The sequence below is a fragment of the Aulonocara stuartgranti genome (genome assembly GCF_965226115.1).
Source record: "Aulonocara stuartgranti genome assembly, chromosome: 22".
Lineage (NCBI taxonomy): Eukaryota > Metazoa > Chordata > Actinopteri > Cichliformes > Cichlidae > Aulonocara > Aulonocara stuartgranti.
Window position 1 is genome coordinate 29732746 of NC_138957.1, and position 18319 is coordinate 29751064.

The following is an 18319-nucleotide window of genomic DNA, read 5'->3' on the forward strand; positions in this document are numbered from 1 at the left end:
TAGGCCTCTCGATGATTTCTTGGGTGGTTTTAATTACTCTCAGTGGCAGCAAAAATACAGACATTCTGTACTTAAGTAGCAGTACAAATGCTACTCATAAAAATACTCCAGTAAAACTTATAGTACTGATTTATCTCAAGTAAAGGTAAAGAAGTACAGGCTCTGAAATGTACTCAAAGTAAGAAATAAAAGTAGCTCTTTGTAGGACGTTTCTATTTTTGTGCAAACTAACTGAACCTTGTGTTATAATTATGATAAAATAATATCAGCAGATGGGAACACAGACTTCAGTCTAACTTTCATTTATTCTAATTATACTCAGCTTGAATCTGAAGAAGATGAAGGAAACTAAAAACTATGTCTCTATTTTCTGTTCCCTGCTTTGTTTTTGCCTCTAAACAGGAAAATGTGTACAGTCTCAGCAGGTGGGTGAAGCCTAGAATTAGTTGTGATGGCTCTGTGTTGGCAAAAGAATCAGAACTCACAATTTCTATTGAGAAATATTCTTAATGTACAGGCTGTGATCAGCTGACCTGATACTCTTTGTGGATGTACACAACTGAATTCGAACAGATGTCAGCAGATGTGTCATGAGTTGTCCTGGCTGATTTCCATCCTCTGCACTGACAGTACGCTGTTTATGCTGGAATTCAGTCAATCAATCTCAGCATCATCAGGTAAAATTCACATGAATCTCTGCTACACTGGGTGTAACCTAACTCTGACTGATGAACCACAGCCACTGTGCACCAGTCGCACCCTCATCTTTACTTTTCGAAGTACAGCAAACTAACCTGTTCAACCTGTACTAAATGTAAAGAATTTTCATGTAACTTTAAATAACACAGCTATACCTCGCCTAACCTCTCGTCCTCCTCTCCTGTCCTGTCTTTCTTATCTTCATCTCTGAGTGAAGTTAACTCTCTTTCTTTTCTCTCCCTGTGAAATACAGCAGCTGGACCTTCAGCTAGCAACACATTGTGAGACCAACTGGACACAGTTTAGCCGCTTTTGGGCTTTCTTTCTTTACCAGGGCGTTGGTGTTGTGGGTCCAGGTGAGAATGACAAAAATGTGGGTGCCCAGAAACCTCGAGTGGAGACAGATTCCACCCATTCTCCATTTATAATGAGAGGGGAGTGGACCTGTCTGTGTCTTCTGAAGTTCATGATAAGCTTCAGTTTGTTTTCTAAGCACCAGCAGGACAAGTTCTCTGCTCTCTCATCTCCATCAGAGTATGCAGAGAACAAGAATAAGGATTATTTATGCCCTCATTTATTTCTGCAGTAGAATCAAAGGTGACACAGCCTTCGCATTTTCTTGAAAATGAAACCAAAAAAATCAGAGGATATTTCCAGATTGTGCAAGATTACTTGGAACAGTGTTTGGTTGAATGTATGACACATTCTTTCCACTTAAGTGATCCTGACCTAACACGAGCAGGTAAGAGATAAAAGCCACAAAAACACAAGTAAAGCATTAAACCTCACACTTGATTCATAGAGCCTAAATGCTTCCTGATGTAGTGGTGTCTTTGTGGGAATTCATTGTTGGGCACACTTGAACGTAAAAGGTGTGTGAGCACATACCCCAGCTCATTGCGCAACATTTTCCCATCAGGGGTGATGAAGCTCAAAACCGGATCCCAGGTAGGAGGAGGAGGAAGAGGGCTTCATCCCTAGATTCTGCTTCATGATAACTGAAAGAGAAAGTAATCCTAGAGTAGGAAGTAAAACACAACAGTCAGGGCTTCATCTCCATTTGCAGAGGACGCTGCTCAGGTGAGTCAAACCGCTGTCGGATTGTTTCATTTGCTTCTTTTCACATCACAAATCACTCGCTTCGGTGTTTTACGGCAGAGGTCACAGAGCCGCGGCTCTTTCGCCCCTCAGCTGTGGTTTTTGAAAGCCAAAATGATCGGATCCGGGATCCGTGAAGCCGAACTTAATATAATGTGCGTAAATGATCAGTATTTATTCAGGTTTGGACGTACACGTTTATAAAAGTGTTATACCTGTGGTCGGATCGCTTCGTATTTCTGTGTGGATTGGAGCACGCGCGTAGGAGTCCTTAAACATTACACAGAAATCACTGGTACGCGTGTAACGCTTAGTTTACGCTCGTGGGTCACATTGTACGCATATGCAACCCTTTTCAGTCAAATTTACCTCCATATTTCTTTGGATCTTTGGATCCACTTACGCAATCAGGTTTTCTTAAACATTAACTACACGAACTCCTTCTTAACACTGCTGGCCTGCAGGGATATTAAAGGGACCTCGTACAGCCCTGATGGGGAGGAGCAGTGATGTTCATAAACACAAACAACGCTAACCGGCCCACTGCTACATTTTGTTTATTTGAAAGTTGGGTATTTACCATCTACTAGTATAAATTATCATAGAGCTCATTTAATTTCATGAGACACATACAGCCAAGTTTGATCCAAAGCGTGGCAGACGACTAAAAGTATTGCTCAATAACCTATAAAACATCTCACCTGAGTTTTTTACTGTAAAGAAAATCAAGGTACACGATAAATTAAATAACACATCCTTTAATCAAACGATGCTTTATCAAATTTGATGAACAGCCTGAGATGTAAATCCGTAAAATTACAGAAAAAGCAAAAAGGACTGAGATTGTCCTCTAACTGAAAAGATGACATTTTCTGTTCATTCACAGAAAATCACATTCATTTGACTAATCTGAATAAATGGCCACAGACCCACAGCAAACAAAACAAAGCAAAACTGTAATGAAATAGTGGAATAGTGAAAAAAGAGAAACTTTTCGGTAATGAATTGTCACCCTGACAAAAAACAAAACAAAACAAAACACACCTTAAATTGTATAGTTTAATATTTCTTTCTTTTACTTAGTTTATTTTATTATGCAAGGCCATGGGCTTTATCTTAGTCAGGAGTTGAATATTTCCCTGCTTCTGCAATTTTCTCATCCATTTATTGCTCCAGAGAAGTCTAGAAGTTCATTTTACTCATAAACTTTAAAACAAACCGGCCATGACTGACCGGCCTTTGTTTTTTTACACCCTGTACATTATAAATGTTTTGCTCCCTGCTGACAGCTGAGCTGCTGACATTACATTTCAGCTGGCTTCTGTTTGAATTTTGCTGTACTTTGTTTGGAGGAAGTCTTCTGATATCTGTTAAGTTTTTCACTGTCTCAATGAGAAATTCCTGCTTTTTTGCAGTGGGTAATAAGAAAGTGAATGACGTGTGTATGAATGAAGTGTATGAGAACAGAGCATTGGTAACTTGATTTCAACCAACAGTACAGCACTTTGGTGCAGCTTTTACAGTCAGGTGGTGTTAATGAAAGTCCAGCTGACACAAACTCTGGACTCCAGTGAGTCTGACATGTTCATACCAACTGGGCCCAAAGGGCTCAACTGTCCTGTCAGTTTGTTTAACCAAAGCGTGGAAGGGAGCTGTGAATGTGCAGGATAGCAGCAATGCAGGGTGTGGCCGGATGACTGAAGTGTATGTAGGATGTTGGTCAGGGCTGCAAAAACAACACAACCTTACCATACTGTAATATCATATGGAATACATCAAAGCCAGCAAAGACTAAGCAAACACTTTTTTTTTAGAAACACACAGTCCTAAACTTCAATAATTAAAGACATAAAATCTAACTGTATGATATCTGTTGTAATTTATATAGAATGTATAAATGTTTACCACGTGTTAATAAACCTCTACAATTAGATCAGCAATGTCCAAAGTGTGGGCTGTGGCCCCCTGCTGGGCATTTAAGATGGTGCAGTTGGTCTGCAGAAAAAAACAAAACACAACCATGTAATTTACTATTGTGTAATTAAGATTTACAATTTGAAATGAGTGAGTTAATAAAAAGCTTCGTGTTACTTTTTCTGTTCTGACAGATGTTTGGTCCTGAACTTGTCTCGGGAAAAACAAGTGTAGCAGCGGTTAGCAGCTGCTGCAGGTAAAGCGTTTAAAGTGTTACTGTCAGCTCCAAAAAAAGAAAATTGTCAGAAGATCAAAATGAATCAATGATAACACGAAGAAATAAATGAACAGAGCAGTGGTTAAAGGTTAAAGGTTGGATAGGTTGCAGAAAATTTGCAGATTTTAGAATGGGCAAAGTCAGTGGTGTGTTTCTAATATTTTTTTTTACATCTCCCATATTTACGTTTCATAGATTTAATTAAACGGCAGGTTATTTTATCTGTGTTAAAGGCTGAAATAAACGAGTTATGGAGTTAAAGGACAAACAACAACGATCCCCACGTGAGGCACGGGTGGGAGACAGAGTAAAGCCTGTCGCCAGACCAAAAGAGAAGATTCAGCAGCAGCAGTCAGGTGACACTGCCATAATTTTGGGGGCTTTACGTGAATCTTTAACGCTCACCTCTCTGCTTTGCCTAAAAAAATATTATCTTTGTCACTTTGCAGAGGAGGGGGAGGTGGCTGAGGAGTCCGCCATCCCCACAGATCTGGAGACCTGGATCAAAAATAATGCCGAAGACCTGAAGATCCGGCTGACAGACCGTCGCTGGGCTGCTGAGGTGGTCAACGATTTTCGTGAGAATCTGCTGAAATTCCTTAACAATGAACCTTTATTCAAGTCAGCAGAGTTCCTCAACGCCGGCAGCTACTTTGAGAAAGTTAAGGTGAGATCACAGCTTCTGAATTTTAATTCAGACGTGACTATTTTAATGTTTATGTTTTTTAATCCAGTTTTAAGTATTCGTATGTCCTGCCTTTGTTCTTATTAAGTTCACCTGTTCATCTGATCTTCTGACTGCCTGAAAAACATCAAATCACGTCATCAAATAACTCTTGATGCACGAGTATCACTTCAGTAGTTTCTAAAACATCTCATAGCACCTTAGTGATTAATATATAATGAAAGCCTTCCTGCACATCCCTTCCCAGTCTCTGCTCCTCCTGATTGATGTGATCTGATCTGACTTTTAATTCATCCTCTGCTCCCAGATCCACATGCCTGATGAGTTTGACATGATGCTGACGTTTCCAGGCAGCCCAAACCTACGCCTCAACCCGATGAAGCTCGACGGGGGTCTCTTCTACCGGCTCGATCTCACCCGGCCCACTCGACAACCCATTAAGGATTTTCTTCTGGAGAACAACCTCACCCTCTCGTCGAGCAAGGTCCTGAATGAGATGCATCGCCTGGTCCGCATATTCCTCAAGACCTACAAAGGTTTTCTGCCTCACCTCTAATCTTATACTTCTGTTTCTCCTGCTGGTCTTCTGGCTTTTCCACCTTTTAATGGCTCAAAACTGTTTAGAGAATTTCCTAAAGTTGTCTTGTCAACAGGTCTTAATTGGGTGGGATCTGATCATGGTTTCATGGGATGTAAAACAGACAATCATATTGGGCTAAATTTGGATCAACTTTTACTAAGCAGAGCCCAGTTTTCACGATTATGAGGCTAAATAAAGGCCAGTCAAACAGGCACAAGAAATGATCTTGTTTGATGCTTGTTAGGATCATTTAAAATCAATACCTAGACTGAAAAAAGAACTTGTTAACTCATTTGTGCATTACAGAGACATTTTTTAATTAACACTATCCTGATATTTTTTAAACACAGCTGTATCTTAGTCCCCATCAGAGTTATTATAGTGTCACGTTTTCCATTATTTTCATTTTAGTTCAGTTTAGATGCACAGCAGCAAAACTGTGGTTTTATCATTAACAGCAAAAGAATGTAACAGTGCAAGCACTGCACAGACAAAACTATCCCAGAGTTTATGTGCATATCCATCAAACTCTCTACAGTCAAACTGAACCAAATAAACAAAAAGAGACTAAAGTTGTTATTTTTGCTGATTTTGTAAGTATGCACTATCGTTTCTGTTAGCTTTGCAGTTTTGATTTTGATGTTCGTTAACAAAAAGGTTCATCAACACCAACCCCGAGTCTCCATCACTAGATTAATAAAGTGAGATTAGAAATAATTGAGATTTTTTTTATTCTTTATTCCCAAAATATCTGCAGTGAATAACAATTTTATAACGAGTAGTCAGTAAACTCTGATGTTACTGAACCACAAGTGTTGAGAAGTGAAGCCCAACATGTTCAGATGCATTTTAATCACAGTGGTACCGGCCTCTTAATGTGCACTCTTCAGAGTGGGATCCTTACACAAACAAAAACAGAGTTTTTAACATTTAACCTGTGCCTGTTTTCAGTGCCCGATGAATGCTATCGCTGGGAGGTGAACAGGAAGCGCGTGCACTCTCCGGCTGTCACTTTGTCTCTCTTCAAAACTGACAAGAACAGCGAGGAGCTGATCTCCGTGGACGTGGTTCCTGCGCTCGAGGTAATCACTGAATCTGCTCTGTGGTCATAAATAAGATTACTGACCGCTTTATGTGTGCTGCTCAAAATCACAATTAAAGGTATGAAGCCTGGAGGACCTGTAGTTTTGTCTGAATGGTGCATGATTCACCTTCAGCACTTTTGTAACAATGCTCAGTTTGTTTAACTTGGACATAAGAGAAATCATCACTGGCTTCTTTCTCCTCCCCCCAAAATTACTCATACCCCTTTAAAGTGACGCCGGAAACTATTGGCAAAATAAAACCACACATCTGCATGTATTGTCTGTACTTTAAGGGCTCTGGAAACACTGGGCTCTCCCAGTCTTGTGTTTCTAATGTTTCCCTCTCAGTAACGTAAAATTTTTAAGTCTTTTGTCAAACCTATCTTGTGCATCAACTTGTAACTTTTTTTGGTTTGACAGTTTGAGACTTGTTTTTTTGACTAGTGTCAGTTTCAAAGTTTGCTTATAAAGTGAGACACAGAGCAGTGAGTTTAAGGTGTTTATTCACTTGCAAGGGAAGAAATGCCATACATATTTATTCTGGGAGCAGATAAGCTTCAAAGAAATCAGTTTAGTTACCACAAGGAAAAACTACAGGAATATTTACTCCTTACCAGACAGCAACAGCACATAACACACCTCAAAATGGATTACAATAATAAACATAGCCCCCAGTATGCACCTACATTTTTTTCCCACTATACACAAAGGTCACAAAACTAATTTTGAGGAGATAGAATCACTTGGAAATCTAGCAATGACATCTCCCAAAGGGCAAAACAAAACAGGCATCCCAAAAAAGGCTTGACAGAGGAATAACAACATCAGGATGCCATTGAAACCCACCAAAAAATAAATATTAAACAGTGAACCGGGACAGTTACATGACACGTGGCAAAAGAGTTAACTGTGTTTTGCACCTGCTGCGAGGTAATGTTCCTCCTCGTGTCTGTTTGTAGGTTCAAAGTTGGCCGGCTGCGGTTCGTAATGGCCTGGATGTATCCAACTGGCTGGGAAAGAAAGCTCTTCAAGACATCCGAAGATTGCCGTGTTATTTTGTACCAAAGAGGCAGAAAGGACGAAACCTCAGCGAGGACGCCAAAGGTGAGAGGAAGCTGACTCCTCTCCAGACCCCAAACTCAGAGAGGAGTTTCTGTGTGGTTTGTTTTAAAAAAGACTGGCAATGCAAAGCACATTCATTTCAGTTCAATTCATTTTCAGTTATATAGAGAAAACAGAGAAAACCAGAACAATCACATGACCCCCTATGAGCAAGATCTTCAACGACAGTGGGAAAGAAAAACTCCCTTTTAACAGGAAGAAACCTCCAGCATAACAGCCTGAGCGTTTGGCTCATGGTGATATAGTGATATAGTGATACATACTCTGATTTATCATTATGAAACCTTGTCCGTCTTTAACATAAGGTGAAACAGTGACTGAAAAAAGTATTATCCACCATTCATCCTTTCATTTTCTTAACTGCTTAACCCACAGGTGTCAAATTCCAGGCCTCGAGGGCCGGTGTCCTGCAGGTTTTAGATGGATTCTTGATCCATCACAGCTGATTTAAATAGCTAAATTACCTCCTCAACATGTCTTCAAGTTCTCCAGAGGCCTGGTAATGAACTAATCATTTGATTTGAGTGTGTGTACCCAGGGTGATATCTAGAACCTGCAGGACACCGGCCCTCGAGGCCTGGAGTTCGACACCCCTGACTTAACTGGACAGTTCAGCTAACGGTAGCTATATGACAGAAAATAAGGAAAAGCCTGATAGATTCACTTCAACAACAGCCAGAAAGTTTAAAAAAGTATTATTTTTCTGTAAGATGATACAAATGTTTTGTTTAGGATAAAGGTCGGGGTGTTTCTCAGTGTTTTTCCAGCATCAGCTTTAAAGATTCCCATTATGTTGGAAGCTTCTTGAGCTAGGTCCTTCAGTGTTTTGGGGCAAATATCTGGTGCTATGCTTCAGTGACTCTCAGGGGTGGAGCTCATGTTAACAAAGTGACGGATTCTTGAAGTCACTAAAATATTTGGATGTCCAATTTATGACAGCAGGTTTGTATATGTGTAGAAATCCCAGTTTTGCAGGTAGACGACTGTTTTATTTACATCTTCTCATGGACAAGACATATAATAATATTTAAAACAGTCCAAATCGTGTGAATGGTTTCAGAGATATCGAAGTTTGAGTACTGGGGAAAAACAATCAATACATTTTGATCCATCTTCAGTGTACAGGTATGACACCATGACCGAAGTCCAAAATAATAACAACAACTAAGAGCAAAGACAAAATATAAAATAAGACAAACTATGACAGGTCATAGATAGGTTTGAATCTCTGAAGCTTTATTGCACAATAGACAGTGCTCGGTTTTGTTGTATGCTGTCCGAATACGTGGTGATATTATGTTTTGCCTTCCCTCATCAGAGAGCTGGAGGATCTCTTTCTCTCACATTGAGAAGAAAATCATCACGTCTCATGGTAACAAGAAAACCTGCTGTGAGAGTCGTGACACCAAATGCTGCCGGTGAGACATCTTCTCACACAAGATCTGATCATCTTGGAATCACAGGCCGGAGTAAAGCACTTAAGTGTCGAGTGTCATTTAGACAGAATCTTAATTGATAGATTTAATTGGTTTGACCACAGTATTCAGAGTTGATGATGTCGCTGTGTAAAATGACATAAGTGCAATTACAGATCTTGTGCCATCCTGTGCAGTTCTGTTTTAGAGCTACACTTATTATGCTTGTAGAGCATTTTCGATAAGATAATAAACAAATAATTGAGTAATGTAGAGCTGGGATCAGCTCCAGCCTGCCTGTGAGCCTAGACTGTCTAATTGGCTAATGAAGTGGATGACAAATGTCACAGATTTTAAACTTTTGGATTGTGCCTTTCTGCCATATGTTTTTTTTTTTTGGTTTTTTTTGCAGAAAGCGGTGCTTAATGCTCCTCAAATCTCTGATTGAGGGTCTAAAACAACGTTTTCCTGAAGAGCTGAATGACCTCTGTTCGTACCATGGGAAGACCACCTTCCTGCACACCCTGTCCACCAGGTATTCCTCAAAACTCTCGTTACAGGGGTAGGCTAAAGGTAGAGCTAACGATGGTTGGCTTGAAGTCCTGATTTCTCCTGACGTATGTGTGGGTGATAAATTCATGTAAAAAAGAAATGTGATGTACTGGCGGCTTCCAACTCACTTGCTGTTATGTTTTCCTTTTTGTTCTTATATGTTTATATATATACATATATATATATATATACATATATATATATACGTGTGTGTATATATATATATATATATATATATATATATATATATATATATATATAGATAGATAGATAGATAGATAGATAGATAGATAGATAGATAGATAGATAGATAGATAGATAGATAGATAGATATCTCAACCTTGTTTGAAATTGCATTGTTCAAACATAAATGACTTTACTAATCTCTAAATAAATTAAAGAACTACAAAGTGAATTCCTAAATGAATTTGCTAATGCATATTTTCTTGCACAAGTCATTGTTGAGGCACAAAATCAGCATCTGCAACAGATTATGTTCCCAGCTGTGAGAAGCTCCACCCACCTCCTGTTTAAACCTTCTGTTAGTAAGGGACAGCCAATCAAAAGAAGGTCTAATGCAGTGGTTCCCAAACTGTGCAGTGGCCCCTCTAGTGGCACACGAAGCCACTGCCAATGGGTTGCAGACATACATGCCCATAATGGAAAGAAGTTGAATACAATAATAACATTTTTATTTATTTATTTGTTTTTGGGGAACATAAGTAAAGTAGAGTATTTGATGTTAGTGCATTGATCTTTATTTAACTAAAGTTCAGCTTGGTCCCTGGTTTTGTTGTGAAAAACAAAATAAAAGACAAAATTGTTGCATGTGGAGAATTAATCGTGGCTCAGGGTCCAAAGCTACCCTATTAGACTCCAAGAATAAAAAATATGTAAAGATTAGCACAATCGTTTCCTTTCAGTTGAATAACAAGCAAAACATTTCCTATTTAAATCTCTGCAAAATATTACAAGTAAATATAACAAAGTATATTTATGCTTATTACTAATTATAATGATAAGAATGAGTGACCTGTAATCTGCCCACAAATTGATATGACTCTTAACTTACATACGTGATTTCTCTGATGTTTTCCTCCCTGCATCCTGTCTTTCAGGTATGACGATGCCAAATGGAACCCTCAGGACCTTCCTGTCTGCTTCCTGTATCTTGTCCGGGCGCTGGAGGACTATGCGAGCAGAGGCAACCTCCCTCACTTCTTTGCTCCCGAATGCAACCTCTTCTCGCCGTCCTCCTTCTCTCGTAAAGCTCTGGCTTTCCTCGTCAGTGCCCTGAAGGAGCAGAGGAGGGAGGGCCTGCCCCTACTGAAGCCTCCAGCTCTGGTGCCACCTCTGATGCCCAGGGAAGATTTAGATGAAACCTGCAATGAGACGTTTGAGGAAAGGTCCTTCGTACTGGTTCACTTTGTGGACGCAGCACTGATGAATAAACTGGGTGTAGCATTTACTGTCCTGGTGGGTTATGCCTTCTATATCCTGTTATCCTGTTAAGTAATGAGAAATGTGAAGTATGATGCTGATTAAGTGAAACCCTGTGACCAAAAACTGATTTCAGACATTTCAGGTGAAATCAAATTAACGTCATTGTACATTGTTTGATGTTATGAAGTAGTTATAAAAAAAACATTTTACATCCTGATATTTTCTTTACTTAATAATAGCATTAAACTTCCAGGTGGACCTATAGTGCATGTCGTAGAGCTATTCCATGGCAGCCTTTCGAGCCATGAAATAGTTCATTGATGTCATTAAAGGTTAGGTTGTGTTCACATTATTTACCTTTATTATTATTATTGTTGTTGTTGTTGTTGTTGTTGTTGTTATTTCCCGTTCCCTCACTTTTTCTATCTATGTAGAATTTTAAATCTTTTTGAATTATTGTGTTTTTGTGAAAATCGGATTTAATGTGACTTCCTTGCAACCTAAAAAAACAAAATTAATAAATCTATTTTATAGAGAGGTATTTAAAGTGTAATAAAGGCAAATAATAATAATAATAATAAAATACAAAAACATTAGTTTGAGTTTTTTGTGTGCGTGTGGCTCAATTCACCATTTTAAATGTTGTGTTTTTGAAAAAATTAAGTGTAATATGACTCAGCTTCATAAACAAAAATATTAATAGATCAAAAAGGGAAACTCATCCAACAGCTTTTCCATTAGGTGTAATTATTGCTTAATTAAATAGCAATATATAGAAAAGATAATACATTGGATGATAATTATTGTAATTTTTTAATTGTCTTGCTTTCACAAATAATTATAAAAGAAATGAGGACGGCTTGCTTCGTCTTGAAATTGTTTTGTCTGGTAAAAACTCTGAAGACAAAAATATATTTAATCAACATATATTTAATTAATTAATCCTGTAAACAGATATTTACAGGATGGTAGTGAGACCTGCTAGTGTTTGTTTGGAAAGGGTGGCTCTAAAAAAAGACAGGAGGCCGAGCAGGAAGGCACAGAGTAGAAGATGTTAATATTTCACTGGGAATGACCTGAATGGACAACATAAGAACTGAGTGCATCAGCAAGACAGCTCAGGTTGAGCGGTTAGAGAAGCGAGGCTGAGGTGGTCTGGACATGTGCAGAGGAAGGATAGTGGATATACTGGACAGAAGATGTTGAATATGGAGCTGCCAGGCAGGAAGGAAAGAGGAAGAGGAGGTTCGTGGATGCAGCGAGGAAGGTGGTCGAGAGGGTTAGTGTGACAGAAGAGGATGTTAGAGGCAGGGTGAGATGGAGGCTGATGATCTGCTTTGGTAACCCCTAAAGGAAATAGATTGAAAAGACATAGTAGTTAACAGTGATACAGAAGAAATACACATGAGCATCTTTCAATAGACTTGAAGCACCTGGCAGCCAGCATAAATGCCTCCTCCTGCCTATTAGCGCAGTTATGTTGAATTTTGAAGCGTTGCTTAAATTATAGTGGGAAACAGGGCAAAAAAAGCACTGTGTGTTAATTTATCAGTCAAAACTGCTGATTTTACCTTCAAAAGAAAAAAGTTTAAAACTTTCTTTTATGACGTCTAATATTTTAGCTCTATTGTCATTTTAACTTTATGATATATTTTTAACTTTATTTATTTTTGTTGTTGTTGTTGATGTTTTTAGCTGTTATTATTATTTCACGTTACACGGAACCTTGGCTCTCTCCATCGATGTTTCCTCAAGCCGCGTTTCGGTGAACCCACGACTATAAATATACGTCGCCGGAAACGAAACGCCCTCTTTTAGTGATCCAACATGGCGGTGAGTATCGTCTCACGTCGTACTGTGGCGATGAAATGTGAAGTTACGGTTAAAATCTGCAGTCATCGGAGCAGCAGGCTCATCCTGATGGCTGATCCGTCAACAGAGCCATAGACCTCACTGTGGTTGATCACACTGGGGTCGTATTTGTACATAAAAGTTGGAGAAAAGTGATTAAAAGTAGGAAAGCGAGTAATGCTAACCAGCTAGCCGCTAACAGACTCTGTGAACCCGTGCGCTTCCGCTATTAAAGTTCAGATTGCAGAGACGTTCAGGCCGCTTTTTGAGCGTGTCGTTATTTAATCGAGGTGTTTTTAGGCAGTTTAACGGGGTTGCCAAAAATCAGGACGTGTATGATTCTTGTGTCAGTGCTAACAGTAGCATTAGCAGCGGGGATATGTACGGACATGTTCTCCGGCCGGCATGTGTTGATCTCAGGCTGAAGTAGATCAGATCATTGACAGGACGTAAGAGACTGAAGGAATAAACTGAAGCTCGAGTAAGGCTGGTTTTTTAGCGGAACAGGAGCAGCTAAGATGGTGTGAGGACTTTGGATGATGGTGGTTTTGTCATGTTTTATATTTTTGAGTTGCTGATCCTATGTGTTGTTCCCTTTCAGGACCAGGGTGAGAAGAAGGAGAACCCCATGCGAGAGGTCCGCATTCGCAAGCTCTGCTTGAACATCTGCGTGGGAGAGAGCGGAGACAGACTGACCAGAGCTGCCAAGGTGCTGGAGCAGCTCACGGGGCAGACCCCCGTCTTCTCCAAGGGTAGGTGTCTGTCTCACTTTAGCAAAAAACACAACTTTGTCACAGTTACACAGTACAACCAGGTTCAAAGGTAAAGTCCCTGTGTATATGATAAAGGACAGTACAAATATACAACACAAGAGTGCCATATGGACAGGTGAGGGTAAGACCAAACAGAATCTAAGCTATTGGGATGAAATGGTCTCTGAGGCCTGAGTTGTGAGTATTGAAGACTCTTGTGTTGCCATTATTTGTATTTTACTTTGAAAACTCACTTGCCAATGGCCTCTCTTGGACTTGCGTACCTCCTGACAGGAGATGGTGACTGTAGTCCTCGTTTGGCACACCGGTACATTAGTGATATTGTTGCCTGTTGCAGGTTCTAGTCGGGTCCTCCTGCATAGAAAAACAAAGTTTTCACTTTCTAGCTGTGGTTTAGTCTTAGTTATTAGTTGTACTGTAATAAAATATGCATAATTCACTTAACTGACTTCTGCAACTGGTGCTGATGAGTGAGGGCAACAAGCCAGCAAATCTGTGGTAACGGCTCCGGGTTATGTTTCTGTTCTCGGTTGAGTTTAAGCCTGTTTCTTAAAGTCAAGAAAACTTCTTTGAAAAGTCTATTTTACTGTTAAAAAACAAAAATGATCACCAGACTTTTTCAAATCCTAAAGTCAAATGTAAGCAGCTGAACAGAGGTTATGATTAACCGCGGCACACATCCCGCCTTGTGTTTGATGGGCCAGTAGTAGCTCAACTTTTTAAACTACTTCCTGTAGCCCCTTGCTATGTGTCTAATCTTAAATGTGTACCTCCTTGAGGAGGAATGGACTGCATTTTGGAAATATTTCACTCCGCTTCGTGCTGTTATGGGGACTTAAAGGTTGTTTTTGTTTCCTCCTCCTGCAGCCCGCTACACTGTGAGATCCTTTGGTATTCGCAGAAATGAAAAGATTGCTGTCCACTGCACCGTCCGTGGAGCCAAAGCAGAGGAGATTCTGGAGAAGGGACTCAAGGTCTGTGTCTCCATGTCATGTTTTACCTGCATCCATGTGATCTTTTTCCACTTTTCAGCCCTTGGTGTCGCTTACCCAGACTGATAAATGTTAAGGTTTTATATTGTAGTGTTTAAAATTAGAGTAAAATTTAAAATCATAGAAAACTTTTCAATAAAAAATTCATCGTTCTTCACAAAAAAAATTTGTATTAATGTAGAGTTATTCAAATTGACATGAATATTCAGATTTGTTGTCGTGTTTTGGGGGAATTTTCTTGTGCTGCTGCTGTAAATCGGTTCTCCTCTGCTGCTTCCAGGTGCGTGAGTACGAGTTGAGAAAGAACAACTTCTCCGACACCGGAAACTTTGGCTTCGGCATCCAGGAGCACATCGATCTGGGCATCAAGTACGACCCCAGCATCGGCATCTACGGTCTGGACTTCTATGTGGTGAGGAAGACTCAAATGCCTTTAAGAGTAGATAATTGTAGCGCTTATTTGGTGGGTCAGTAACGGCTACTTGTCTCCTTTTGCTTTGATTGTTCGTGTGTGGGTGCTTGATGTTGTTTGGACCTGTCATTCAAGGTTTTTGAGGGTTTTATGGTTTTAGATGACATTAAGACAACAAATCATAATAAATACGATGTAACGGGGATTTATTTGACTCATTTAATCCTCGGAGCAGCTTCCTGCAGTAGGTTTGTCTCAAGTGCTTATGTTTAGCAGTGTTTTATATTCATGTCAGTTTATTTGATGCCATCATTGTAGTGTGGCCTTTGCAGTGAGGCACAGAGACTTTGTTCTGATGTTGTCCTTCCATTTTTTATTTTTTATTTATTTATTTATTTATTTTGCTCATTTTATAACCACAAAAAAATATTTTAAGCTTGACTAAATTAAATCAGTGAGGGGGAACAAAAGTTCTTTACCTTTTAAAACCGAAACCTAAAAAAAAAAATTTAGCGTGAAAAAATAGCATACAGCTTGACAGGTTTTGCTGTATAATAAAATAAATGAGAATTTGTCTTCAGGGCTGCGATACGCAGATTTTCAGCCTTTTTTTTTTCTTTTTTTTCTTAGTACTTTTAATGTAAATCCAATTTTCCAAAAATACCAGGAAACTTGACTGAGGAAGGTGATTCTTTTGAAATCCCAAATCAGGAAATCGACAGGACTTCAGTATGAATTTATACACAGTGTAACAAACAGCACAGTCACACAAATATAAGTGCTGGAAATGGTGTAGACTTCATCGTACTCTCTACACAGAACACGCTAATTTAAATTGAGCTTTAGACCTCCCACCAGAGGAGGTGAGCAAAGACACGAAGAGAAAGTTAATTTTTAACAAAACAGCCTAGTTTAATTTTAATGTGGTGACAGCTGAATGTGAAGTGCGGTGCAGCTGCATAGACTGTCATTATAAACCCACTCACAGCTGCATGCTGTTTACTCGGATGTGACGTCTGATTTAAAAATCACACCCCAAGCTGATCGTCTTTAACTGAAGCAGTACATAAAAAGTTAAGCTCTGCTTTAATGGAGTTTACTTTCTCCTATTGAAGTCGTGCACTGTGCAGCCAATATTTGCTAATGTTTTTGTAACATTCATAAGTATTAAATGATTGTTTTTATTTCATAAGCGAATCAAGTTTTGAAAACTGTTTTGGGGGCTGTACTGAGGTCAAAGCTTTGGCTTCACAGACGCGCATCCATGCTGCTCGGAGCCTTTTCTGAAGCGCTCTCCCCTGTTTGTTGCGTTCAGGTTCTGGGCAGACCCGGCTTCAGCATCGCCGACAAGAAGCGGAAAAGGGGCCGCATCGGTTTCAAGCACCGCATCCGCAAAGAGGAGTCCATGCGCTGGTTCCAGCAGAAAGTGAGTACACAGATCCTGATTGCTGCCAGATTACGTGTCCTTTATGGAAGAATTACCCTCTGTAGGGCAACACTTTCACCACCAGGGGGAAGAGTTTCCCACTGGGTGTGCAGCTCATTTCCTGTAGAGGCTTGACCTTTTTATAAGACCACTGTTAAGAACGAGAATGTGCTGTTAGTGACCTGCATGAGTGAAGGTTGGGTTGATTTGGTCATAGCAGGTGCTTCTTTACATTTTTTTTTTTAATAGCTGACGTTAATTTTTGAAGTTTTTAAACAGTTTCGAAAGAAAGAAATTTAGAAAACGCTCCTTTAAAAGCGACAAAGAGGAGGAACAGGATGTTTGACTCAGTTTGAGTGTCATAAACCTTTCAAAGCTCAAATGTTGACCAAATGTTAAACCTTTATTTTGAAGGGGAAACCCTGATATTTGTTGAACTTCTAATTCAAGTTAAATGCTGAACATGTATCATAAGATTTGGTGGATAATTTGCTGAAAAGTAGCACCTTTGAATCAGAGGAGGCTGATTGTATTATTATTTTTGAATTATTGAAAAGGGTAATTAAACTATTTTTAAAAGTTTTGCAGCTTTTTAAAAATTCACGTCCTTTTTGAGTGAAACGGTTCTTCTGAAAATTCAAATTCCTTCATGTGTAACCTCTCATTCTCGTCTCCTCTCTTTCAGTACGATGGCATCATCCTCCCCGGCAAGTAAAGGACCACCTTTTGATCTTGTTTGTAACAAAGTAATAAAATGGGAAAAAATAAGTTTTTGTCTCGTGTTTTTTATTTCTCAGATCTTTTAATTGATTGTGGGAGGGGAAAAAAAACTGACATGCAGAAATGTTGTGCCGATTATGAGGGAAAAATTTAAGTGTTAATTTCTGAAATGCAGCAGCATTAATTTTACTTGCGTACAGTAGTACTTTAATGTGCTCGCTTTAAATGCAAACATGTTTAAAACTGGAATAAAATTCTGATAAAAGTACTAACATCCTTCAGTTTATCAACATTCGAGGTATTCTGATTTCCGAGTTGCAGTTTCATTATTTTGCTAATAGTTTTTATTATTATTTAAGCTTTATTTATGCAGGTAGTCCCATTGAGACTCAGTGTCTCATTTACAAGACATTAAAATTGAACAATAAAATGAGTTCTGCTTAACATTCTCACAGCAGTAGAAGAACATGAAACTGCTTAAAGGCAACTTCTTTAAAATACTAGAGGAGTTACAGTTTAAATGTACCCCTGCTGTGACACCAGCAATAATTCACGTCATGCAATAGACACATTAATAAAGAAATAAACATAATGCGTGTTCTGCAAAATGAGTTTATGATAAATCACATGCTAAAGAAAACGATCCTCACTGTGTAACAGGAAGTGTTGAGGTGGTTGAGAAGCAGAAACCATGGCAACAAAGGACAACCCTTCACTTTGCAGAGCTCAGCTAGCGCTCTTCCTGTTTCTCCAAGCACAGAGGAGCAGGTACAACTCCTGCTGGATTAGTGGGTGGATCCATGAAGGTTTATGCTTCATAACTGATCGTGATCAAAGACACTTGACTTCAGTAGGATTGTGATTTATCCTTAAGGCTTTAAATGCCTGCAAAATACTCAGTACGATTTCCAGGCTCCTGCACAGTGCCATGTTGCATGTGATAAACCTGTGTTTTTGCACATGATAAATATATATTTATGCCCAAAATGCTGACTTATTTGATTGTGTAAATTCTTCATGTAACTCTGTTACACAAGGGTGATGTAAAATGTAAATTAAAAAGGAATCTGGTCAAATAAAATTTAATTTTTTTTATACCAAGCGCATACATCTATATAAAGCAAATACATTTTTAATTTTATATTTTTGTTGCATTTTACTCAAAACTATTGTTTCATGTTTACGAGGGACAAGGATAATGAATTTTTTAGGTTTTATTGAAATCGTGCAGTCATGTTTCCTGCACTGATTTTCTGCCCTGAAAAGCAGTAAGTC

The 18319-nt window shown here is 39.1% G+C and overlaps 2 protein-coding genes across 3 annotated transcripts; both read left to right on the forward strand.

Annotated features, from left to right (window-relative positions):
- The first annotated feature begins 999 nt into the window (after positions 1-999).
- On the forward strand, positions 1000-11446 carry LOC309698577 (cyclic GMP-AMP synthase). Its single transcript, XM_082521105.1, has 10 exons — positions 1000-1055; positions 1619-1779; positions 4222-4344; positions 4438-4655; positions 4981-5209; positions 6205-6335; positions 7298-7442; positions 8779-8878; positions 9288-9410; positions 10546-11446. The coding sequence occupies exons 3-10, from the start codon at positions 4239-4241 to the stop codon at positions 10937-10939; spliced, it is 1446 nt and encodes a 481-aa protein (XP_082377231.1). The 5' UTR covers positions 1000-1055; positions 1619-1779; positions 4222-4238; the 3' UTR covers positions 10940-11446.
- A 1159-nt stretch (positions 11447-12605) lies between these two features.
- On the forward strand, positions 12606-17092 carry rpl11 (ribosomal protein L11). 2 transcript variants are annotated; one of them, XM_082521440.1, is made up of 6 exons: positions 12606-12703; positions 13323-13473; positions 14362-14468; positions 14767-14898; positions 16214-16324; positions 17010-17092. In XM_082521440.1, the coding sequence occupies exons 1-6, from the start codon at positions 12698-12700 to the stop codon at positions 17037-17039; spliced, it is 537 nt and encodes a 178-aa protein (XP_082377566.1). In that variant the 5' UTR covers positions 12606-12697; the 3' UTR covers positions 17040-17092. The 2 variants fall into 2 exon arrangements, with proteins under 2 accessions (XP_082377566.1, XP_082377567.1); XM_082521441.1 differs by lacking the exon at positions 12606-12703 and adding an exon at positions 13221-13242.
- The last annotated feature ends 1227 nt before the right edge of the window (positions 17093-18319 follow it).